The 25,341-nt window shown below is 43.0% G+C and overlaps 1 protein-coding gene across 4 annotated transcripts in view; it reads right to left on the reverse strand.

Moving 5' to 3' along the window:
* RIOX2 (ribosomal oxygenase 2) overlaps positions 1–25,341 on the reverse strand; it is a 74,235-nt gene that overhangs the window by 7,114 nt on the left and 41,780 nt on the right. For 2 of the 4 annotated variants that reach the window (XM_007657358.3, XM_029081996.2), the window contains 6 exons: positions 22,275–22,328; positions 19,123–19,194; positions 15,204–15,275; positions 7,181–7,613; positions 3,498–3,617; positions 932–1,060 (listed from right to left, as the gene is read on the reverse strand). In XM_007657358.3, the coding sequence (XP_007655548.1) occupies positions 932–1,060; positions 3,498–3,617; positions 7,181–7,609 (678 nt within the window). In that variant the 5' untranslated portion in view covers positions 7,610–7,613; positions 15,204–15,275; positions 19,123–19,194; positions 22,275–22,328. Of the gene's footprint in view, positions 1–931; positions 1,061–3,497; positions 3,618–7,180; positions 7,614–11,274; positions 11,407–15,203; positions 15,276–19,122; positions 19,195–22,274; positions 22,329–25,341 lie in introns of those variants that run through there. The other 2 variants (XM_007657359.1, XM_001519083.6) reach the window with 2 other exon arrangements.

Here is a 25,341-nt window from a genome sequence, read left to right on the forward strand (position 1 = left end):
CCAGTTGCCCTGTGTGTCTGTATGCTTCCTCTAGACTGTAAGTTCGTTGTAGGCAGGGAATGTTTCCAACAACTCTGTTGTACCGTACTCTCCCAGTACAGTCATCTGAACACAGTAAGGGCTCAATATATACCATTGATGATACATGGCTATAGCCCAGTCTGCATGGAGGCAAGTGGGCATTCCCTCTGGGCACAAACAGCACCTGCCAGGTATGGGACAGCCAAAGTGGCAGCCAACTCAATCAAGAAGGGGCAGACAGGACGAGCCCGTCACTGCCTAAAAGCAAACTGAGATCAGTGCTAAAACTGAATAAGCCAAAATGGAAAAATAGGGTGAAGAGGAGACATAAATAAGCCAGAAAGGAAAACAAGACCAAAAAGAGAATTAATGTTTTTAAAAAGACAGGAAAGCTAAAGAAACCCATGGATACCTAAAAACACCTGTGGGCAATGAGAGGGAAAGTAAGACCACTATGGAGTCAAAAAAAAAAAAAATCCAAGTCTTGAAAATGTTAGAATTTCAGAGCAAGAAAATGAGTAAATCAGCACCTAAAAAATTCCCAGGAAAGAAACGCTGCTAAAGATTACCTTCAAAAATGCAAGCCCAAATCAAAACTCAAAAGATTCCATTACCCATTCACGCTTCTTGAGCTTGGGTTGAACTGGGGGCTAGTTCTGTGTAGAATTAATATGACTGTCTCACTGCCAATTGTCAAACCAATAGGATGGCTTGGCAGTCCTTGTTCCAGAATAACTGAGTATGGGGTATCATAGGACTGGGGCCAAGTTCACTAACTGAGCTAAATATGGAAGTCTACACCACAGATGTCAGATGCAAATACGTGATGTTTCACAGACAATACACTTGAAGAATAGTTCTTTAAAATACGGTGCAAAAATAGTGAATCCAAACAGTTCAATTCTGGTACCTTTAATGTAAATTCATGTGTTGGACTCCCAATCTTATCCTCGGGTTCAACATTGTACTCTCGAGCAAGGTGGACGGTGGGCTGGTAGAGGCGCCAGTGCTTCTCTCCCTCCAGCTGCAGGATAAATACCTGGAAGTAGTAGAGGAGCAAGGTTAGGAAGGAGGGGAAGAGTTGCTCTCCAATCACAACTAGTAAATCACTTCACATTGCTGGTTCAAACAGATCCCAAGTACCTGAAGTTTATACACCAGTTCGAAACTGGTGCAGTGAAATCAGGAACAAGTAATTGGAGGATAAAAATTTTAACCTCAGAGGAGTATACTAAAAGACACAGTAAATGTGCTAAGCCAGTATTTGTGAGACTGCAACTGTAAATCAGTTAACAGATCGACTCTATATTCTATGAACGATCCCAAAGGTATTATACTTCTGTCTAATAAATCTTAGACCGACAAGTTCTGGAGAACAAACCAAATTCTGTGGTTTAATTCAGTAAATAAAACAATGGGGAGGCGATATATAAATATGTGGATTTGACATGGGAACTGGAAATTTGGAGGCTCAGGGAACTCTGAAAATAATTTTAATTGTTTATTGTTAGACCTGATATTATTAAAATAAATCTGAAATACCTCAGCAAGTCAAATGAACTGCATTTTTTTTTTTTTTTAGAAACTAGAAGTTGAACCAACATAGTGTAGCAAAGCCAATGCTTAAGAAAAATCTTGGACCCTAACAGGCTCAGGCTGCCCTAAGACAATTACAAATGGGAAGTGACTGACAGCACAAACCGATAAAGACGTTTGTGGTAAATGGAAATAGATGTAAGAGGTAAATGGAAGTAGATGGGCCGATTATCAAATGACCATTTAATAGCTTGTTAAAGACCATGGATTCTGACAGTGAAGGGAAAATCCATTAGCATTTACTGCCAATAAATGTGAATGTCCGTTTCAAAGACATTAACGTTCAACTGGAGATATTCAGTGTATGGTTTCACTCTGCCAGATTAACAACAACATGGGGCTGCTTAACCGTAGGCCACACAAACACACACCCCTACCCCACCCCACAGGGCCCTCCTTCCCCAGGAGGGGGAGGAAGCCTCCAGCCGCAGGAGACATCCCCAATTTTTAAATCGTTGAACAGGTCACTTCTGTAACTTATCGGACTCTGAGCCTTGAGGATTTCTGCTCCTCTAGCTACAACGCTCTATTACTCCTGTTGAATTTCTTGCTGTCCTTGTCTCGGATTATTTGTGTGCATTTATTATTGCGACCTTACGCTGCCAGCCTCTACTCCCCTATTCTTAAACTGTGAGTCCCTTTGGGGTCAGGGACTGAGTCAATGGCAAAGTGGCCCCAGGCTGCCTTGGCCCTGTCTGCTGGTCCTCAGCGTGGCTCAGTGGAAAGAGCACGGGCTTTGGAGTCAGGGCTCATGAGTTCGAATCCCAGCTCTGCCACTTGTCAGCTGTGTGACTGTGGGCAAGTCACTTAACTTCTCTGTGCCTCAGTTCCCTCATCTGTAAAATGGGGATTAAGACTGTGAGCCCCACGTGGGACAACCTGATTCCCCTATGTCTACCCCAGCGCTTAGAACAGTGCTCGGCACATAGTAAGCGCTTAACAAATACCAACATTATTATTATTATTATTATTAAATTTAGCACTGGATAGCACTGCTACCTACCCCTGACTGCTACTATATATAAATCTTGAGGATGGGAGGATGGGTATCAAAAAATAAATACACAAGTGCTAGCGGTAGGCCACTCTTGAGGACAAGGGACCCAACAAAAACCCACAAACCCAGCAAGGGCAAAAACAGTGGGATGAGGAAGGCAATATAAAGAAAAAGGGAATGAGGGAGAGGTGGAGCACAGTCCCAAGGTCCCAGCAGGACAAACCCAGGCAGGAATCCCTGGATAAAAGAGAACATTTGGATGGCATGGGGTTGGTTTACCCTTAGAGGGTGAGGACAGACCTATGGCCCCCAGGAAAATGGCACAGGAAAAATCCAGGATGCAAGAGCTACTGAAAGATTATCCCTGCCACTTTATGGCAGATTGACCACTGTCCAGAGAGCATGAGAGGAGAAAAGCCTCTTAGAATGTAAACCCTTCTTGAGATAGAAACTATGTCCAACCTGAATGCTTGTATCTACATAAGTGCTTAGCACAGTGCTTGACCACATAATAAAGCACTTAATACTATAACATTATTATTGATGATATTATTATTATGCCCAGCTACACATTTAATTGTAAATACATAGTGTATATCTATATGACAAGGCAATTCTTTTCAGCTGCTGGGCTGTTTCCAATGGGTTTGGTACGACTTTTTCAAGGATCCTATCATCCCTTTAGACCAAGAAGATGAGACAGGCTGATCAAAAGAACAAGTTCTCACAGTCCAAGAGAATAATGTTTCCCACACTGGTAACAACTAGGAGACTCTTTAGGAAGTATATGTGATTTCTTTACATACGCAGCAACACACTTTGCCCTAGCCACCTTAAAAGAATGATTCAAAGCTACCGAGGGGGAGACTTTTTCTTCTCTTACCTCCACATCATCATAATGAGGGGGTAGTCCCTGGGATCCCGGCGGCGTTATATACACATTGGATCCGACTAAAGAACCAAAATAACACTCCAGCTTCTCCTGGATCCTCCAAAGTTCATCCTTAAAAAAACAAATAAAAGAAGTGAGGCCAGATTCACAATCCCATTCTTCCCTCAGCCTTCCTGCATTTCAGACATGCAATGATTTGCATGTCTCTCCACCCTTCAAAACCTTCAATGGTTGCTCATCTATCACCACTTCAAAAAGAAACTCCTGTTCATCGGCTTTAAGGCGCTCCATCAGCTCTCCCTCTTCCCTATCCTAGCTCCTTTACGACAACAACCCAGCCCACATTTTGCTCCAGTGCCTCACACTTCACTTTTCTATCTCCAACCTATTTACTGTGCTTCCATTGTCTCACCCACCATCACACCTTTGCTCATATTTTCTCTCCTGTCTGGAGTTCCCTCCACATTCACAAGCAACAGATCACTACTTTCTCTATCTTCAAAGTCCTCCTTAAATTACAATCCGCTCTGGAAAGTCTTCCCTGACTCATCTACTCTACTCTCCATTTCTTGTATGTCACTTACGCACTCAAGCTGTACCCCTTAAGTACTTTTACTCTCACCCCTGTTATGGACATATCCATAATACTTTTGCTTCCCCCAACTTGTAATTTATTTAATGTATATGTCACTCAACAGACTGTAAGCTTCTTGGGATCAGGACTGTACCTACCTACTCTACTGTAGTCTCCCAAGTACTTAGTACAGTGCTCTGCACATACAAGTGCTCAACAGTCCATTGAGTTCTACAGAGAAGATACAGACCAGCCAGAGAATTAGAAAAGTACAATATCTCAAAGGGAGGGGAAAAGAGTAGGCTCCCACCACAACTCTTATGAAATGATCTCAAAGAAGAAATCACCTATGAGAGAAAACCAAGACTTAAATAGGAGCAGGACAGATTAGAATGAACAACCTAACTTCCACAGGCAGCAAATACATGGCATTAAAATCAGAAAGAAAAAAAAATGTGTGCGGCAAAAGGCACACTGGGAAATGCATTAACTTTTAAAGAGCACTAGCTCTGAGGTACTGGAGCAAAATGTTAATAAATGCACAATAATGACCAAATCTAATTACTGCTGGTGAAGAGTTGGCAGGATCCAGCTTGCCAACATAATTTTTTTTATTATTATTTGTTAAGCTCTGACTACCTGTCAAGCACTGTTCTAAGTACTGGGGTAGATACAGTTAGGCAGGTTGGACAGAGTCCCATGTGACTCACAGTTTAATTAGGAGGGAGAGCAAGTATTGAATTCTCATTTTAAAGTTGAAGAAACTGAGGCCCAGAAAAATTAAGTGACTTGCCCAAGATCACACAGCAAGCAATTAGCAGATTCGGAATTAGAACCCAGGTCCTCTAACTGTGCTTTTTCTACTAGGCCTCACTGCTTCCTATTTGTAATAGATTTCGACAGAAGTTATCTAAAGACTCAGTTTTCCTTAAAGAATCATAATCACTGCCTAAAATAAGTCTCTTTGGTTACAGCATCCAGATAGGGAAAGATTCCACGTACACAGTCATACACTAGTCCCAGCTACCACTGAGTGGGACTGGCTCTTGCCTCATGAAAAAGCTTGCAACGACACTGTACCAGTTTCCCCCAGTCGGCTTATTTTTCCTCCTGCTTAGGTTCCTGGCATGAAAATCTTTCAATGTTTGGGCTATTCCAAAACTCCTACTCAAAAGGTGTTGGGCCAACTCCCCATTCTTTAATCTGTTCTACTGAAGAGCAGAATCTATACCACGGTTGATTTAGTCCACCTGGTTTCTCTTCCACTTGGGTGAAAGAAGCACAATTTAAGTGAGAACTGAGGGATGGACAGGTAAAGTGACTTGCCCAAAGTCACCCAGGAGGCAAGAAGCAAAGACAAGACTAGAGCCCAGGTCTCCTGACTCCCAAACCCACTGGGCCCTCCTGCTACCTCAAGAAGTGGAGGACACGCAGCAACAAGTACACTAAGGAGACTGGAGGAAAGGGACTATTTGAAAAGTAAAACTTCAGTTTCCTGGATTGAATTGGAACAAAGGCAGTTCAGATGATTCTCTAGACTGTGAGCTTGTTATGGGTAGGAACTTTCTCTCTTTATTGCTGTATTGTACTTTGCAAGAACTCAATGCAGTGTTCTGCACACAGTTAAGTGCTCAAAAAATACGATTGAATGAAAGAAGGTCACGGCACCGTAGTCCCTAAGGGAAAGAGGAATCAATGATTAGGAGAAGCAGCATGGTCTTATCAGTATAAGTGTGGCTGAAAAGACCAACATATGACTGGCAAGCTGTCATGTACCCATAAAGATTGCCCCTTGCTACAGTACTGCATGTGTTGCCCATATACAGTACCTGGTGCCATTTGCTTCTCCTGTTGGCATCATCATCATCCCAAAGTTACTATGTTAAGACAGTTTCCCCATGGTTATTTGCAACTCTAAATGACGAGAAGCACACATGTCAGTATTCCCTTTATGTAGTTCCAAGGGGTCCCGGATCAACCTTTCGATTGTTCAATTTTGTACTAAATATAGCTTCTGGTTGATCTTTAAAAGTATTCCGAGGACAGGGTGGCCTTCAGTCCAAGGGTTATTCCAGCATGAACAATTGTAATCACAATCACAATTCTGGGAAAAACATTTCTAAGATGCAGCTTTCTTGATTTACATAGTTTGGCTGTGAGCTTCAGATGAGGGATCATATTTGTAAAGTCTCTTAATCGGGTCATTAAAACCACATGACCAACAACAGTATCAAAAGCAACATGACTAATGGGAAAGACGGGCAGACATAAACTGACAAAATACAATAGTTACAAAAACGTGGGAAAAAAGAAAATGAGAATAGATGTGTGTTTTTTGGGTTTTTGGGGTTTTTTTTTTTACTCTAACTTCAACTGACACTCACGGTATTGCCTCAGACCAAGCCAGTAAGGTAAAGGACTATGACAGCCCCCTGAGCCAAATCATTGGTCCCTTCACGACCCCCTACCATCAGGATAAGGGGCCCAGCAACTAGTTGGGAGTTGGTAATTCAATCTCAACCATTCTGTTGGGCCAAAGAAATGAAATCTACCTGGAAATACCCTGCCCTAGGCTTGAAGCCCATATTAAGATCAAGATGCATGCGGTGTGAGTTCAACTTCAAAAGAAATAAATTTAAAAGAAAATGACCACCTTGCTACCCCACACAGTAATTATCTTTCCTTAATTTAGGGTGAGCATACTTACAGAGCAAGGGCTGCCACCCTTTCACAGTGGATTGTACAGAATAACCAAATGCTAAATAAATGCATCACCTTTTTTAGTACTGACTTAATTTTACATGAAATCACGCTAGTCCTTAGATCCTCCATTTATGACTCAAAATATACCACTTAACCAATTCATTAAGTGGCTAAGTGAATTAAGCGGCCACCACCATTTACCACCTCCTTTATTCTTTGCAAGAAGCAGGAAGCTAAACAACTCCATGAACTCCAGATTCCAGCTCTACTTGCAGTTCTCAGTTCCCACACTTAATCCTGCCACCTACACTTCGAGCCTGGAAGCAGGCTTTGGTCAAAAACACAGGCTACTCACAAACTTGCCGCCAGTAAATTTCGCGCCCAGACTTTACGTTACCTTAAATCTCTGGGGTTGATGAAATTGGATTGTAGCCCTTTTCTGATCAAAATCTTTTCTCAGTAGAAGATAGTTCACTTTGCCCCCTTTATTTAATACTTTCTTCTTCCCATTCACACACCGGCAGACATTAACATCTCTTCCATAGAACATGCCCCGGCTGCAGAGACCTTTCAGATCCATTAGCCGGAACAAGGACTGGTAGTAGGCAGCGATCGAGGGGTCATCTCTCTGAATGAGAAGAGGCTTCTGCTCCCAGTACTCTTGGAAAAACTCCTTAGTCCCTATGGGTGAGATCAAGCTTTCAAACAGACCTTCAGGGCTGTCAAAGTTCAAAGATGAAACAGCACAAACTGCATCCACCTTCATTCGCTTATAAAGATTATGTTCTTCTTTTGTCACATCAGCTTGCTTCCCTTTCTTGGGCATGGTCCTGGTGAAAAATATATAGTAAAAAAAAAAAAAATCAACCAATCCATATTACAACACAACCTGAAGTCACAATTGTTGGGATTTAAGTTTTAAAGCAGTCACATGCAGTAAATCCCGTACAAACCACTCCCCCAACACCTATTTTAAAAAGCGAACCTTTTAACATTCAAGGCAATTCATTCAATTATGCCAGGCTACATTTTTGTTAAATGAACTAAAAATGTGCAGACTTTTATATCACTTAACTATGAATGCCTATCTTTACAAAAACTATTGAACACATAAGGTCATGGGTATATTTTTTATGATATTTGTTAAGCACTTACTATGTGTCAAACACTGCTCTAAGCACTGAGGTAGGTACAACTTAATTAGGTCAGACAGTCTAAGTAGGAGGGAAAACAGGTATTTAGCTCCCATTTTACAGTTGAGGAAACAGGCACAGAGACCATAAGTTACTTCCCCAAGGTCACACAGCAAGCAGTTGGCAGAGCCAGGATTAAAACCCAGGTCCTCTGACTCCCAGGCCCATGCTCTTTTCACTAAGCCATGCCGCTTCTGTCTCGCTTTCATTCATTCAATCATATTTACTGAGCACTTACTGTGTGCACAAGCATTGTACTAAGCACTTGGGAGAGTACAACACAACAATAAACCAACACACTCCCTGCCCACAACCCTCAGCATATGAAAATCTATGGGAATAAAGCAGAGATTGTTTTTTAAAGCTTAGTACTTCAGGATCTGAAATTAAATTTATGTTCTGCAGTTTTCAAGAATGTTTTGCCAAAGGGTTTCCTGCCTTTATTCTTTCATGGAGCCTGATAAGATCCTGAGAACACTCTGTTCTGCTATAATGTAGGGATTATGCTCACGACAACTTGCATTGTAACAGGGTGCCATAACTGACACTGCCACCACATGCACATAACCATTTCTTCCAAACATGCATCAATTTATTTCCAGATTAAATGACTGCCATTGGAAGAATGTTACCTAATTCTGCCATCGTGTGCTAGCCCAAATGCTTGGTGAAAATACACATTATGGAACTATAAGGATTTCTTGACTGCCCGCTTGGTGCAGTGCACTGTACGAAGCCTTTGAGAAGCGGCATGGCCTTCTGGAAAGGGCTTGGGCCTGGGAGACAGAGGACCGGGGCTCTAATCCTGTCACTTAACTTCTCTGTGCCTCAGTTCTCCTGTTCTCCCTCTTATTTAGACCATGAGCCCCATTTGGGACAGAGACAGACTGTGTCCAACCTAACTGACTTGCATCTATAACAGCACTTTGAACAGTGTGTGTTTGACACATAGTAAGTGCTTAACAAGTGATGAAACAACTGATTGTACTTGGAAAACCCTTTTGCTGTAAGAAAAATTGTTGGCATATTTAAGTGATTCATTAAAAATGCTTCCAACTTAAATCAGGGGAAAAAAATTTTTTAAAGACACATGAAGTGGCTCTTTGTTGGCTCTAAAAAGGGATCATTATAAAGCCATATATTTTTTCCTTCCTTGGAATGACGAGAAGAGGAGACAGATGAGAACAGAGGTGGTGTGTCTGGAAAGAGGGGGTAATACAAGCAATGCTGCTTACAAAGAAATGGTCCCAGTTTCCAGGCAAATACAATCAAGTTCTAATGCTTAAAGAGAACTAAACGCTAATGTCTCCAACCGGGGCAACTGATCCCCAAGCCCAACTCTCAGCCTTACCATGAGAACCCTAAAGTTTCCTTCCACCTTATTTCTCTCCCTCCCTTGAGTCCATACCTTCTAAGTACCTCAATGTCCCCTCCCCTGCAGGTCACTGATATACTTTACCTACTTTATATTCTCCCCTACTTGTAATTTATTTTAGTGTCTGTCTCCCTTGGTAGAATGTAAGCTCGAGGGGGAAGGGATCGCGTCTAATACCTCTAAGGGCACCCTTCCCACGTGCTTAGTGCCTTAATTGTACATTCTTCATGGACCACGTTTACCAATTCTGTTCTACTATTCTCTCCCAGTCGCTTAGTACAGGGCTCCGCACATAGTAAGCGCTCCATAAACACTATTGGTTGATCGATCCTTCAGGGCCGGGGGCATGCCTGTTAACTCCACTGTACTCTCCCAAGCGTTTAGTGCAGTGCCCTGCACAAAGCAGTCAATCAGGGGCAATTACTGAGCGCTGTTCTATGCTTTTAGGAGGGGGCACTAAAAAAGGGTTGGCAGACACGTGCTCTGCCTACCGGACGCTTACAGTCTATTCATTCATTCAATAGTATTTATTGAGCGCTATGTGCAGAGCACTGTACTAAGCGCTTGGAATGTACAAATCTAGAGGAGGAGGCCTTCGGATCATGACACTGGAAGAGCTCAATGAATCTATGCCTTGATCTGCACGTTGTGGGCAGGGGATTCACTCATTCAATAGTATTTATTGAGCACTTACCATGTGCAGAGCACTGTACTACGCGCTTGGAATGTACAAATCGGCAACAGATAGAGACAATCCTTGCCCCACTGACAGGCTTACAGTCTAATGTGTCTGTTCATTATTATTATATATTATTATTATATATTGTTCATTATAACAACAGTATTTGTTAAGCACTTACTATGTGCCAGCCACTGTACTAAGCGCTGCGTTGGACACAAGCAATTCGGGTCCCTGTTATTCATTCGATCGCATTTACTGGACTCTTACTGTGTGCAGGGCACTGTACTAAGCGCCTGGAAAGGACAATTCATCAACAAGGGGCAACAATCCCTGCCCACGTGGAGCTCCCGATCTCAACCTCCATTTTCCAGACAAAGTAACTGCGGCCCCCCCAGAAGTGAAGTGACTTGCCCAGGGCCACACGGCAGGGGGCAAGTGGCAGGGCCGGGATTAGAACCCAGGTCCTCTATAAAATAATGTTGGTATTTGTTACGCGCTTACTATGTGCAGAGCACTGTTCTATGCGCTGGGGAAGATGCAGGGTCATCAGGTTGTCCCACGTGAGGCTCAGTCTTCATCTCCATTTTACGGACGAGGTCACTGAGACCCAGAGAATAATAATACTAATAATAATGTTGGTATTTGTTAAGCGCTTACTATGTGCAGAGCACTGTTCTAAGCACTGGGGTAGCTACAGGGTAATCAGGTTGTCTCATGTGAGGCTCACAGTTAATCCCCATTTTACAGATGAGGTCACTGAAGCACAGAGAAGGGAAGCGACTCGCCCACTGTCACACAGCTGACAAGGGGCAGAGCCGGATTTCGAATCCATGACCTCTGCCTCCCAAACCCGGGCTCTTTCCACTGCGCCACGCTGCTTCCCCGTATCTCTCTGTTACCGATTTGTCCATTCCAAGTGCTTAGTCCAGTGCTCTGCACATAGTAAGCGCTCAATAAATACTATTGAATGAATGAATCTCCCCCGGCGCTTAGAACAGTGCTCTGCACATCGTCAGCGCTTCACAAACACCAACATTATTATTATTATGGTATCTGCGAAGGGCTTACGATGTGCCAGGCACTGTCCAAAGCGCTGATGGCAGGTCCTGCCCCTGCCGCCGGTCCCCTGCCGCCGGTCCCCTGCCGCCTCTCCGCAGGCCTCCGCGAGGTCGGCGAGGGGGCCAGGGAGGATCGGGCGGGGCCTTGCTCTCCGAAGGTCCGCTCTCGGGCCGCCAACTCACCTCCCCCGTCCCGGTGGCCGGTCGATGCCCAGGTGTTGGCCAGTCCTGGGCCAGTCCTTCCCCCCGGGCCTGCTGCTCCCTACAAAGCCTGCTGGGAGCTCGGGGGCCGCCGGGGGCGCGCACCGCGTGCTCGACACCCGGGGCCCGCTCCCCGTGCGCGCGTGCCCGTGCGCGCGCCCCCCGCAGGACCGCCCGGGGACTGCGGCCCAGCCGCCCTTTCATTCATTCATTCATTCATTCATTCATTCATTCATTCAACCGTATTGACTGAGCGCTTCCTATGTGCAGAGCACTGTCCTAAGCGCCTGGAATGGACAGTTCAGCCACAGCGCTTACTAGGTGCAGGGCACTGGACTAAGCGCTTGGAGTGTACAGTTCAGCCACAGCACTTCCCAGGTGCGGGGCACTGGACTATGCACTTAGAATGTACAGTTCAGCCACAGCGCTTACTATGTGCAGAGCACTGGACTAGGCGCTTGGAATGTACAGTTCAGCCACAGCGCTTACTATGTGCAGAGCACTGTAGTAAGCACTTGGAATGTACAGTTCAGCCACAGCGCTTACTATGTGCGGGGCACTGTAGTAAACCCTTGGAATGTACGGGATTATGTTGTCTTGTTTCTCTCCGTCCGTCTCCCCTGATTAGACTGTAAATCCGCCATTGGGCAGAGATGGTCTCCAGCTGTTGCCGAATTGTACATTCTAAGCTCTTGGTACGGTGCTCTGCACATAGTAAGCGCTCAATAAATACTACTGAATAAATGAATGTACAATTCGGCAACAGCTAGAGACCATCCCTGCCCAACAACAGCTCACTGTCCCCTATAGCGAGCAACGAATCACTTGGTCCACCTTCAAAACGTAGAAAAACCAAACAAAAGAAAATTCCAGGGCGTCATCGCCTTTCTCCAGCTGTCCCAAGCTGCCTGGTTAATGCCAGTAGAAAAATTGCAAATGGAGACCGGAGATCTGGGCCCTTGCCCGCTGCCACCTTTCCGCAGGGGCGGCGAAGGGGCCAGAGAGGGCCAGGGAATGATTATTCTTGCTCTAAGTCTTATTTTTCCTTTGTGTATTAAGACACTAACTAGGCAAGACTTGGAGAGTGTCGCCAATCAGAAAGAAATCTGACTAAGATCAAATGGACTCGGGTGGAACGTGGTACTTATTCCCAAGAGTCCTCTGAACATTTCATTGCACAGTAAGACTTTTAATACTTGAAAAATGGCATGTGCACGTGATTAAAAATTAGTAAAGGTCACATTAGATGGGCCGACAACTGTACGTTAATGTTCCTCCTAAGGAATATAGATTGTGAGTTTAAGGCGATACGAATTCACTCTTCAGAGCTGTCAAATTGATACAATATTGCATCGAAAACTGGCAAGTTAAAAGTACTCAAGAGAAACATTAGCAGTCCTGAATATTGTGGTTAAAGGGTGGGTGAAAGAGCAAAGGTCCATGTCTGAAGAAAGGGAGAAAGCAAGGTAAAGACCAAATGTCATTTGTCCCCTCTGCAACTTGTGGAGGGTAACCGGGCACATCACCTGTTGGTCTGATGATATTGCCCCCAGGAAACCGCTAGCCACAGAACGAAAGAGAGAAGAGGCCAGAATTTTTCCTCCATAATTCCCAGCCCCACTATGATGTGGTTAAAGCCACAAGCCCTCCCCTAGTGCTCCGGGTGAAAGCCTTGCTTTTCGTACTTTCTCCTTTCATCTCCCCACCTATCCCTGGCCATTTCCCAGGGACACGCAGAGAACTGAAAGCACAAAACCAGACTCATGCCCAGGAGCAGCTGCTGAACCAGGCATCTCATTTCTACTTGACATGGCCAAGAACAACCATCATGGCAGCAGCCACTACTGAGTTGCTCTTTTTAGGCTTTAGAATGAGGCAAGAACTCAGGGGAACTACAGCAAGAGGCTGTTGGAGCTGGCAAGAAAGTCACTGCCCCCTGCCAACCTTGCTGTCTTTTCAGTGTCCCCCTCTAGACTGTAAGCTCCTTGTGGGGAAGGAATATGTCTACCAACTCTGTTATACTGAACTCGCCCAAGCACTTAGGACAGTGCTCTGCACACAGTAAACACTCAATAAATATGATTGATTGACTGTCTGCACATCTACACCTGTTAGCAGTTCTGCAGGTTCTAAAGTACCAACCTGGGGAGTCAGTGGGGTTTCCCTGCTCTACCTGTTGTTGCTTTGCTCAACGTGTGTGTGTGTGTGTGCATGTATGTATGTATGTTGGGATGAGGGAGAGGAGGAGGAGGGAAGGGGAACAGGATGAAGGAGAGTAGTACAGAGGATGAAGGGCCTGATAGGGGCAGCTGAGGTGGAGGTTGGGAAGTATCCCTTGGTTAGAAAACAGCAGTGAGAGTGTCACACTGTGAATCTTTTGCTGACCTGTACACTCCATCCAGGAAAATGCAGTAGTGGAACTTTCCTGTTCCCCTATTTTGAGGGGAGCATTGTTCAGACACCAACAGTTAAGAGGAGATAGAGAGTTATGTTCTGCTGACAGCAGGATGTGCCCTTCGGTTGTTTCTGCACTGATGGGACTGATTTACGCAGCGCCATCTACACTCCGCTACCTGGTTCCCTGGTATCCAATGCCACTTACTGCCATGCAGGCAAGGCCTGGAAACCCCAGCAGTTTAGTTTCTATAAAAGACTGAAATCCCCCTGTCCTGGACAATTCACAGATGTGGGTGAGGCTGGCAGCCCTGTTGTGCTCAAGCCAAGAGGTGGGGAGGATAAACCATCTCCTTCATAAAGCTGCAGAGAGATATAGATGGCGTCACTGCATAACTTTCTGAGATCTCACTAGGCAGGTGTGGGGATGGAGAGAGGGGATAGAATTGGGATGAATCTAAAAGCAGTCAGTAGTTTATCTTTCAATTTGACCTTGTCTGGCATCAGTTGTGAGCCCAGGAATTAGTCGATGTTATTTAAACATTTTTTTTAAATCCTTAATCCAACTATTGTGACCTGCTTTGCTAAAGCAATAGAAATACAGTTCCAAAGAATTTACCTCGGATTTTAATCTGGTCTAATATTTTGAAAGCATAATCCATCCAAATTTCTATTGCTATGATCAAATAAAGCTTTTCTAAAAATAAAAGGAAGTTAAAAGCCTCCCAATACTGGCAGCTTCAGTGACTCCACTAAAGGAAAAGGTCAGTGCAGGTAATTCACCAAGGAATGTTTTAGAGGTATTCTCTGGGGCTCAGCATTAGTCAGGAAAGCTTTTGTGTAAATTGATGTGACCAGGAACAAACATAATGAAATTCAGGAACAGCAAGTGAAGAGCCCAATACGAAATCCATGTGCATATGAGAAGTGAGGTAATTATCAGGTTAAGTCGACAAAGAGATACAGATGCTTTAGTGTGCCTTCAAAATACTGCAGCCCTGAAAAACTGCTCTATGTCTGCTTCTAAAGGAGGGAGGAGAGGCAGCCTAACACCAGTAAGAAAGCTTTTCCCAGTTGCAGCCAGAAACATTACCATAATCTTGCTAATACCTTCCTGACTGCCAAAAATAAAATCCTTAGAATGAGATACCTATAGCATCATATCCAGCATCCGTATCTGAGGCTGGTAAAAACCTTATCTATTCTCTTTCCCATTCACAAATCTCTGCTACTTGTATTGGCTGAGTCAGACTCTCCTAGAGTCTAAAAATAATCACTGGTTGTAATTTATATTATCCAGATAGACACTATTACCCGTGTTAATGAAGCCAGAATTAGTAAGGATAATTCAAAACAACTCATTGTACAAAAAGAAGCTGGTAGTTTATATCCTGGGATGGGTGGATGACTGTGGGGATTTGGGAGGAGTGGCAACATGGGAGAATGTTGCAAGTTATGCTTCATCATTCCCCCAGATAATCCACAGAGTAGATAATCCATTCAAGAGTTAACCCTACCTTATTCTAGACACCAGGTTTACAGCAAGCTCCTGCTTCAGCTCCTGATTTACAGGTAGGGAGAATTGGACTCTGTAAATAGAAAACAAGTTATAGTTTCATTGGAACTTTCTCTTGAAACAATCACCAGTAAAAAAATAAAATAATCAAAACATACAATGAGGAGCTAATGCTAGAAATGGTTCTCTGGATAAATAAATAGCCTATACTTTAGACTTCGATTCCATAACATTTCCTTTATGTATTGTAAATCAATCTTTGGCCCATAAAAAGGAATTGCATTATTTAAAATTGATCATCAAGATCAATAAAGCTTCCCTCATTTTCTTTTGGTAGGTAGATTAGAGTCAAGGATTAGAATTGTCTTTTTTCCAACCAAGCATCCCTTTCCAGTCTGCTGCAGGATGTTTTCAAAAGAATATTTCTTAAAAGTCAAGGGAAAAAGTGCTTGGGTACAATCTGATATCTGGGTAAGAGAGAAATCATTGCAATACTATGCCTTTAGGAAAAAAAACCTTTATTACAGTTGTCCGTTATCTTTACGCTTTGCCTTAGACAGGTAAGCAGCCTTAATGCATGCCTTATACATGTGGCCTATGCCTTGGCTGTGGGTATTATTACTATTCATAATTGTATTAATTACAAACTCTAGGAGTCTTGAAAGATTATGGACATAGGAAAACATTTTCCCAGCATGAGATATTCACCACAATGATTATCGAGCAATTACTACTTTCTTTTGCCTGGGAAAGTCAATTAGTAGAAAGCCAATTAGAGTTCTAGCTATTATTTTCATGCCTAGGAAGAAGGCTCTATTTTACCACCATAACAAATGAATATGATATCAGAAAACAGCCCTTCATGAATTCCAGAGAACATAAACAAAGGTCAAACCAGCAGTTCCCCCAGTCCTGTGCCCTGCCACCGATGATGGCGGTGAGATGCTTAGAGGCAACTCTTTGTGATGGTTGCCCACCCTGCCATCCTTGGACACTTGCCTGCTGCAGACCTACATTAAACATCTCCCGAAATGGTTGCCTGCTTCTTCAGTCACTATGAGATAGATCAGAGCACAACATCAAGCATCTTTCTCCTCTCTCCAGTTACTCCTGCTGGGTCAGTCTTTTTTAATAAGCACCCACTTGGTACAAATGACTGAGCTTGACAGTCCCACTCCCACAGAGCCCACAAAGGGGGCTCTGAAATATACACAGAAATATACACAGAGAAATGAGGGCAGTAACTGCTCTGCCGTCAATGCAAACAAAATCCACAAAAGCAACATCATCAGCATGCCTGGAAAATACGATTGCAGCATCAAAAAGAAAATCTGTCTCCTTAGGACAAAACGGATGAAGAGCTCCTGAAACAACCTGTTTGATAAAGATGACCAGGAATAGGTCTTTAAGCATCTCTGAGTGCCTCACTACCTCAGGCAAAAACTCTCCTGTGTAAGAAGATTGAGACTGTGAACCCCACATGAGACAGGGACCGTGTCCAATTCGGTTTGGTTGTAATAACAATGATAATAATGATGGTATTTGTTAAGCGCTTACTATGTATGAAGCACTGTTCTAAGCGCTTGGAGGGGGGATACCAGGTGATCAGCTTGTTCCACGTGGGGCTCACAGTTTTCACCCCCATTTTACAGTGAGGTAACTGAGGCACAGAGAAGTTAAGTGACTTGCCCAATGTCACACAGCTGACAAGTGGTGGAGCCGGGATCAGAACCCATAACCTCTGACTCCCAAGTCAGTGCTCTTTCCACTGAGCCACGCTGTATCCACTCCAGCGCTTCATACGGTGTCTGGCACCAAGTAAGTGCTCAGCAGATACCATCATCGCTATTATTAAGAAAGTGCCTCAACATTCCCAACTGCCCTAATTGCTGAGAAGTTTCTGCCTGCGTCTGCACTCCCGTGGCAACAGGACCTCTCCCCGCATGGAGCCCAGAACCCAGTTAGAGAGCTCTCAGTGTCTCTTGCTTCTACATTAGATGGGATGGAAACATATGGCACTGCACTGGATAACCACCAGAAGTGAGAGGAAGAAAATAGAGATTTATTAAAGAAAATAGAGATTTATTACCAGTCTGATGGGACGGCACGCCCTCTCGTGGTCAACTTCTCTTATTACAAGGACCAAATGTAAAATACAGCAAGTCTCTGGCGGTAATATTTTTTTATTCAGGCCACGATAGTATGGCATAGGAGGCACCACCCGGCAGTTGCAAATCAATCAGTCGTAATTATTGACCTTACTTTGTGCACAGCACTGTACAAATCCTAAAACTTGGCGCTGCGAGCTGAAGACTGTGTGGTTCAAATAGCTGATTAGACTGTAAACCCGTCAAAGGGCAGCGACTGTCTCTGTTACCGATTTGTCCATTCCAATCGCTTAGTACAGTGCTCTGCACATAGTAAGCGCTCAATAAATACTATTGAATGAATGAAAGCTAAAGACCAACTTCTCCAAAAGTCACCTTGCTCCCTTTCCTGGCACTAAAAGGAATGAGGATATCGTCGTTTTGCAGGGTCCCTGTGGGGAAAAAATAACAGGATTGACCTGGGAAAGAGCTTTAGACTGGAAGTTAAGAGTCGGGTGAATACTAATCCCATTTTTTATATGTTGCATAGGAATGTCAGAGTAAGGTTCCCACTGAAAATAGGTCTGTCATATACTTTTTGAGAGACAGTAATTGCACTTGGTAGTAGTAGTAGTATTTACTGAGTACATCCTGTAGATGCAGAGAACTGTACTAAATGCTGGAAAAGCATATATAAGTGGGAATAAGACACACATCCTGTCGATAGAGGGGCATGAATGGGAATTTTCCTAAAATATTGTCAGCTAAATAAATTTAATTAGGTTAGAAGTTTCCAAAATATGTGTAAAGTTCTTTTCCCTCCACCTTTAGTGGGCAGTCTGGCCCACAGTTCTAATTACAGAAATCTATTTCTTTTTATATGATATCTGTTTCAGAACCCAAGAATCTTGAAGACCAGCATGACTAAGTTTTTTTTAAAAAACTAGAATCTGAGAAGTAACATTTTTCCCATTGTGAATGGATTTGGATGATGCATTTGGAATTCTCTTTGGAACTCATAACATGTAGCTTTTTTTATGGGCACTGCTAAGCGCTTACTATGTGCCAGGCACTGAACTAAGTGCTGATAAAGGCTAATCAGGTTGGATACAGTCCCTATCCCACATGGGGCTAACAGACTTAATCCCCATTTACAGATGTGGTAACTGAGGCACCAAGAAGTTAAGTGACTTGCACAAGGTCACCCAGCATTTAAATGGCAGAGTGGGGATTAGAACTCAGGTCCATGCTCTCTCCACTAGGTCATGCTGCTCCTCTAGCTTCTGTGAGCTCAGTCCTTGCAAAGAGCATGTGTGCAAGGTGTGAGTAAATTGCACTGGCCTGGATTTACATGTACTGAAACCACATTCCCCTGTAGAAACAGTAGCTATGAAGGGTGGGCCCCTCAATGCTGTGTAAACAGTTGTTGAGGCATTTAAACTCAAGATTTGCTCAGTAAACCAAGAAGTAGTTTCATGCCTGTTAGTCCTCAGGCAAATGCTTTAAGTGAATTCAAATTACATCTAATATGCTAGTTTAGTGGAAAGAGCACAGGCTTGGGAGTCAGAGGTTGCGGGTTCTAATTCCAGCTCCACCACTTGTCAGCTGTGTGATTTTGGGCAAGTCACTTAAATTCTCTGGGCCTCAGTTATCTCATTTGTAAAATGGGAATTAAGACTGTGAGCCCCAGGTGGGACAACCTGATAACCTTGTATCTACCCCAGCACTTAGAACAGTGCTTGGCACATAGTAAGCCCTTAACACATACCATCATTATCTATAACTTTGGGCATGATTCTTTATTCATTTGCGAAAGAATCAAAGTGAACTTACCACATCAACTTCTGAAAGACTCTCAGGGAATGCTTTCAATCTGAATATCGATACACACTGGTACTGGTGATCCTTCAAGACAACAAAGGAATTATAGGTTGAGAAAATCATTTAAAATTCTTCGATAAATCTTCAAAAAAGAAAAAGAGCACAACAGACTTTCTAGGCACCACAGTTGAAAAAAGGAAATGCTAGGATCAGTCATCCATAAGAATCAAATACAAATTTCTTTCCTTTAGGGGAGATATACAGGGCAGGGGAAGAATAAATAAATAAGTTGGAGTATGTATATTCCAAATTAAGCCAAAAACTCTCCGGCATTCTTATATTCCTACACAATGCGTCAATTCATCTTCTAATGCTTTATAAAAATTCAAAACCAATTCTCTAACAGCTGGTTTTAATGCTAAACTTAATTAGAAAATCCCATTAAGGGCAAAGAGTGATGAAATCCCCTGGAGCTCAAAGAAACAAAAGAATGTTCAAACATAAGGATATAGCAACATAAACAAAGGAAGAAAAAGAAATTATAAATCAATTGCACTTAGAGTTCTGAGGCATGATTTTCCCACTTCTCTGCATTTACAACCAACATTATAAGAAATGATATATGAACTTCTGGCTCACAGGAATACATCTGTGTTGAACTGTCAGAAGTTGCCAAAGCTTTAAGTAGCACTGTGAGTTTAAGACAGAGTCTTATCCCTCTGTCTTAGGTCAAGCTGTCATCCAGCACTTCATTCATTCAGCCATATTTATTGAGCGCTTACTGTGTGCAGAGCACTGTACTAGCCCTTGGAAAGTTCAGTTCAGCAACAAAGAGAGACAATCACTGACCATATTGGGCTCACAATATAGAAGGGGGGAGACAGACATCAAAACAAGTAAACAGGCAACAGTAGCATCAATATAAATAAATAGAATTATAGATATATACACATCAAAACAAGCAGGCATTGATTATAAATAGAATTATAAATATGAATCGAATTATAGATATGAACAGTGCTCAATGATGGTATTTGTTAAGCATTTACTATGTGCAAAACACTGGGGTAGAGAAGAGGTAATCAGGTTGTCCCATATGGGACTCACAGTCTTAATCCCCATTTGACAGATGAGATAACTGAGGCATAGAGAAGTTAAGTGGCTCGCCCAAAGTCACAGAGCTGATAAGTGGTGGTGCCGGAATTAGAATCCATGACCCCTCACTCCCAAGCCCATGCTCTTTCCACTCAACCACGCTACTTCCCTACTTAGAACAGTGCTCCAGAGCTTAGAACAGTGCTTGGCACCTAGAATCGCTTAACAAGTACCATTATTATTATTTCCAACTAAAGAGTACCTTTCAGACTGTTACACTAACACAAGATGATGAGAAGCAACTTTGCCTAGTGGATAGAGCACAGGCCTGGTTATCAGAAGGACATGGGTTTTAAACCTTGCTCCACCATTTGTCTGCTGTGGGACCTTGGGCAAGTAACTTCACTTCTCTGTACCTCAGTTACCTCATTATAAAATGTGAGCCCCATGTGGGACATGGAGTGTTTCCAACCTCATTAGTTTGTATCTATCTCAGCACTTACTACAGTGCCCAGATCTCTGTATAGAAGTGGATGGATTATGTGTAGAGCTGTAATTCAAATGAGCTGTACCTGTTCCCTAGGAGCAGGCAAACCTTCTAATTCCTTCATAGGTCTCTTGTAACTCCCTTTCCTAAACGTTTGACTGGACATATGACAAAACAGCAGCTGGCCCTTCAGCCCAGTCAGGAATTCGTTGAGGTGGTTGGATGGGGTGAGAGTTGGATTAAGGAGAATAAGGTCCTCCTTTTAGGATGGGGCACTGATGGAGGAGATCTGGTGCTGCGCTGTGGGAGATAATACTGTCATTGTAAAGCGTATGTGTTGGGGAGTGGTGAGAGCCGGGGTGGGATTGAGAAATTATCGCCTGCTCCTGGTAGATGGCCCAAAGAAATCCCATTTGGAATCTCATGAATTGAATTTCCGTGGGGCACATCTATTATCCTTGGGGTCAATCTGATGTTGTTCTCCCATCTACGTTGCTTATGTACTTGGATCTGTACTCTTTAAGCACTTGATATTCACCCCCCTCTCAACCCTACAGAATTTAGCTACATATCCATAATTTATTTTAATGTCTGTCTCCCCACCCAGAGACTGAAAGTTCTTTATAGGCAGGGAACATATCTCCCAGTCATTTAGTATAGTGTTCTGCCCACGGTATATACTTAATAAATATCATGGATTGATTGAAGGGAAGAGGATATAAAAAATGTTTCTCACACTAACATACTAGTTTCTGACCTGATTATCCTGTATCTACCAACAGAGGTTTTTCAAACTCTAGTCCTGTCTTCCCATCCTGCTTCTACCTTGGGGAGCTTCATGACAATACCCAGATCCCATAGAAGATGACTGTGGGGTAAGGTGAGCACTGTATCCCAAAATAGTATGATGGATTTGGGGCAACCATTCACCTTCTGTTCAAAATGAAAAGGATAGAAGATGCAGTCACACTGTTCAGGAACATCATGGTTTGTTTTTTTTTAAATGAGTAGGTTTTTCTCTGTGGAATTATAATTTTCATAAAAACTGGGGGCAGTGTAGTCTGAAATTCATCTCAAAATCTGTGGGCTAGAAAGAACCTAAAGGAGTCATCTAGGTGAACCTTAAGGAGTCGTTTAGGTGATACTCTACCTCTTTGCAGAACAGCCCTAAGGGTGTTCTTAAAAAGATATGAAGATTTTTTTTCAAGGATTTCTTATAAAAGAAATTAATCAGTCAAAAAGCATTTAACATACTGTCAATTCCCCTAGAAATCACAATATTAATTACCAATAATGGCATGATCTAAATCAACTTGTCTATCTCATAGCTTAATTTGCATTGGGTCATAAGGGGCATAAAGTGGAAAGGTTCTGTGACTATAGATGCCATTCTAGATAACCCTTTTTCTAATCATCAATCAACAATTGTTTGTATTTCAATCACGGAGGCCTTTTTTTCTGTCCAAATTAAAGGAATGACTGTGACAACTTTCACTTCTCTTTGAAGACAGTCTCAAACCCTTGTGTGAATCATTCTGTGGGCAAATCAGGGCTATGAAAATTCCCTAAGGCTCCCACTTACCATCAAATCCAGATCTCATTGCAAAATCCGGACCTTCAGAAGCAAAACCGCACACTGCAAATGGAAATGAAATGTATATGACTTGCAAGTCAAGAAGTTGCATGTTGGCTTTACTGCTTCACAGATTCTTATCAGTTTCTCCTTTATCATAGTTTATCAAACATGACCTATTCAGAACTATAGTTCAAAAATTCACTAAGAAAGTATTTCTGCAAAGTTTGGTCGGTGGCAGGCTGCACACATTTTTTTCAGCACTGGATGCCCCAACACTGTCATCCCTTTTCCCCTCGTTCACGCTGCTCCTCTGGGTTGGAATGTCCTCTCTCCCCAAACTCAACAGACCATGGCCCACATTCAGGGCCCACCTAGAATTCCATCACTTTCAACCGACAAACCTCAATTAGTTCCTGGAGCCCCTAGTCAAACAAGCCAACCAGCAATCTCCAGCCCTTCTTTTTACCCATTGTCAGTATTTTGGACTCTGTTTTCCAAATGCACAGTTAGTCATTTACTTTGCCTTATTAGGAGATATTTCTATGTCTGTTCTCCCCCATTTTAGTGTAAGCTCCTTGTGGGCAGGGAATGTTTCACTTTTCTGTTTTCTACTTTCCAAGCATCCAATACAGTTCCCTTGTACCCAATAGGCATTTATAAATATTATTATTACCACTGCTACTCTGCTGCTGCTGCACTACTATTACAACAGGTAAAGACCTAGCTTCACTAGCACACATATTAAGTGCTTAACAAATACAACAATTATTATTATTATTATATTCAATTTCAGATAAACAAAGCTATGAAAAACCTGCACTATTTCGACTCACACATTAAAGAACCATGATTGGTTTCAAAAAACCCACTTACACATGACCTAGGATTTCAAAAATGGACCGAGGAACCTTGGATTTGCAATCCATTTGTGTCCCCCTGAAGAGAAGAATAAGCCCAGAAACCTCGCTGCTGCCCTTTGACATAGTGGAATTTCTGGGAGAGGGCTGTTATTTAGTTCACAAATAAGCAATCACAGGAAGTCTAGCTTCTCAAAATCAAAATCACCCCAAACAAATACCCACATGGTGGCTTCTGCTCTCTACCCCAGCCCACACCCTGTTTGGGGGCAGTGAGGCTGAGGACATTGTTGGTCATGGCCCATCATCTCTGTGAACTTGCAGTGCCTCTGGTGTACAAGACACTGGTTTCAGATCAGAATATGAATTCCTGAGCTATAAACTTCACCAGATAGAGCCTGATCAAAGCTGAACTGATTGGGAAAGCAAAACATTCATTCGTGCATTTATCCAATCTTATTTATTGAGGGCTTACCTTGTGCAGAGCATTGTACTAAGCACTTAGGAGAGTAGAGTATAACAATAAATGGACACATTCATCAGATGCAGATGTTATTTTGTGGCTTCCCCTTTCCGTAGGGTGGAGGCCCTAGCAGAAAATGTGGTCAGGGCTTCTCACCTTAGTTGTCCCAGGACACTGTTTCTCCCCAGACCCCTGATTTTAAGAACAAAGAGAAGACCCAATATGAGGACAGCAGTAGGCACAACAGAATAGAAATGACCTGGCTGCAAAGGATTTGGGCTGGGGAACCACATTTGAGGAGGGAGCCTACACAGCTATTTATGCTGTCACAGAGTCATGATGCAGCAGGATCCCTTTTCATTTCATTAATTTCCAGCTATTTCAAAGAAAGCTATGCATATGATGCTCCCATTCTCTGCCTACTACATTTTACATTTCTTAATTATCAGAGTGGATTTTCAATTTGTTTTCTGGCAAAAAAAAGAGATACTCATAGGATTATTTACAGATTACTCACATGAAAATGTTTGTAGGGCATTCTCTGTTTTGAAGTAAGTGGATCAAGAGAATAATCTCTGTTCTTTGTTTTGGGAGTTCATCCTTCAAAATCTTCTTTGTAAGAGAATGCAGAGCAGTAGCTCTGCTAAGGGATTTGCACTACTGTGTTGACTGGGAGGATGATGCCAGTATGCTGTTTAGGGTTTGTGATGGGGGCTATTCCTTTTAACTAGAGCCACCTACCACTTTGGTCCCTAATTACCTGAGAGCTGAAATGTGAAATGTAAAAGAGAAAGATGCTGTAGCTGCTTTCTGAAAGGAATCTATTTGAAGTAGGACACAAGGAAGTGAAAATAAACAAGGGGTCCCCTGCAGCAGAAATCCGACTCTTTTCTTACTAAAAAATGAACTCCGTGCTCACCTGTGGGGAAAGATGTGGTCACAGATGACCACACAGCCCCATGGCTGGTAATTCTTAGGTCTCCTTGGTTGCCTACCCAAATATACCTGACCTATATCAAGATGTTTACACTTTAACTGTCATCTATTTTGATTTATGTCTGTGAACAAAATCTCTGGGTTTAGGAACATCTTGGAATTTCTTCTAGAAGGCTTCCCTTCATTGACCTGAAAAGTGTTACTTTGTCTTCAGAAAGTGGATTTTATTCTCAATAATGGAGCTTTTTGAGAGCAGGGACCATGTCTACTAACTCCATTCATTCAATAGTATTTATTGAGCACTTACTATGTGCAGAGCACTGTACTAAGCGCTTGGGATGAACAAGTAGGCAACAGATAGAGACAGTCCCTGCCGTTTGACGGGCTTACAGTCTAATCGGGGGAGACGGACAGACAAGAACAATGGCACTAAACAGCGTCAAGGGGAAGAACATCTCGTAAAAACAATGGCAACTAAATAGAATCAAGGCGATGTACAATTCATTAACAAAATAAATAGGGTAATGAAAATATATACAGCTGAGCAGACGAGTACAGTGCTGTGGGGATGGGAAGGGAGAGGTGGAGGAGCAGAGGGAAAAGGGGAAAATGAGGCTTTAGCTGCGGAGAGGTAAAGGGGGGATGGCAGAGGGAGTAGAGGGGGAAGAGGAGCTCTGTCTGGGAAGGCCTCTTGGAGGAGGTGATTTTTAAGTAAGGTTTTGAAGAGGGAAAGAGAATCAGTTTGGCGGAGGTGAGGAGGGAGGGCGTTCCAGGACCGCGGGAGGACGTGACCCAGGGGTCGACGGCGGGATAGGCG

Source organism: Ornithorhynchus anatinus, chromosome 17, assembly GCF_004115215.2.
Source record: "Ornithorhynchus anatinus isolate Pmale09 chromosome 17, mOrnAna1.pri.v4, whole genome shotgun sequence".
Classification (NCBI taxonomy): Eukaryota; Metazoa; Chordata; class Mammalia; order Monotremata; family Ornithorhynchidae; genus Ornithorhynchus; species Ornithorhynchus anatinus.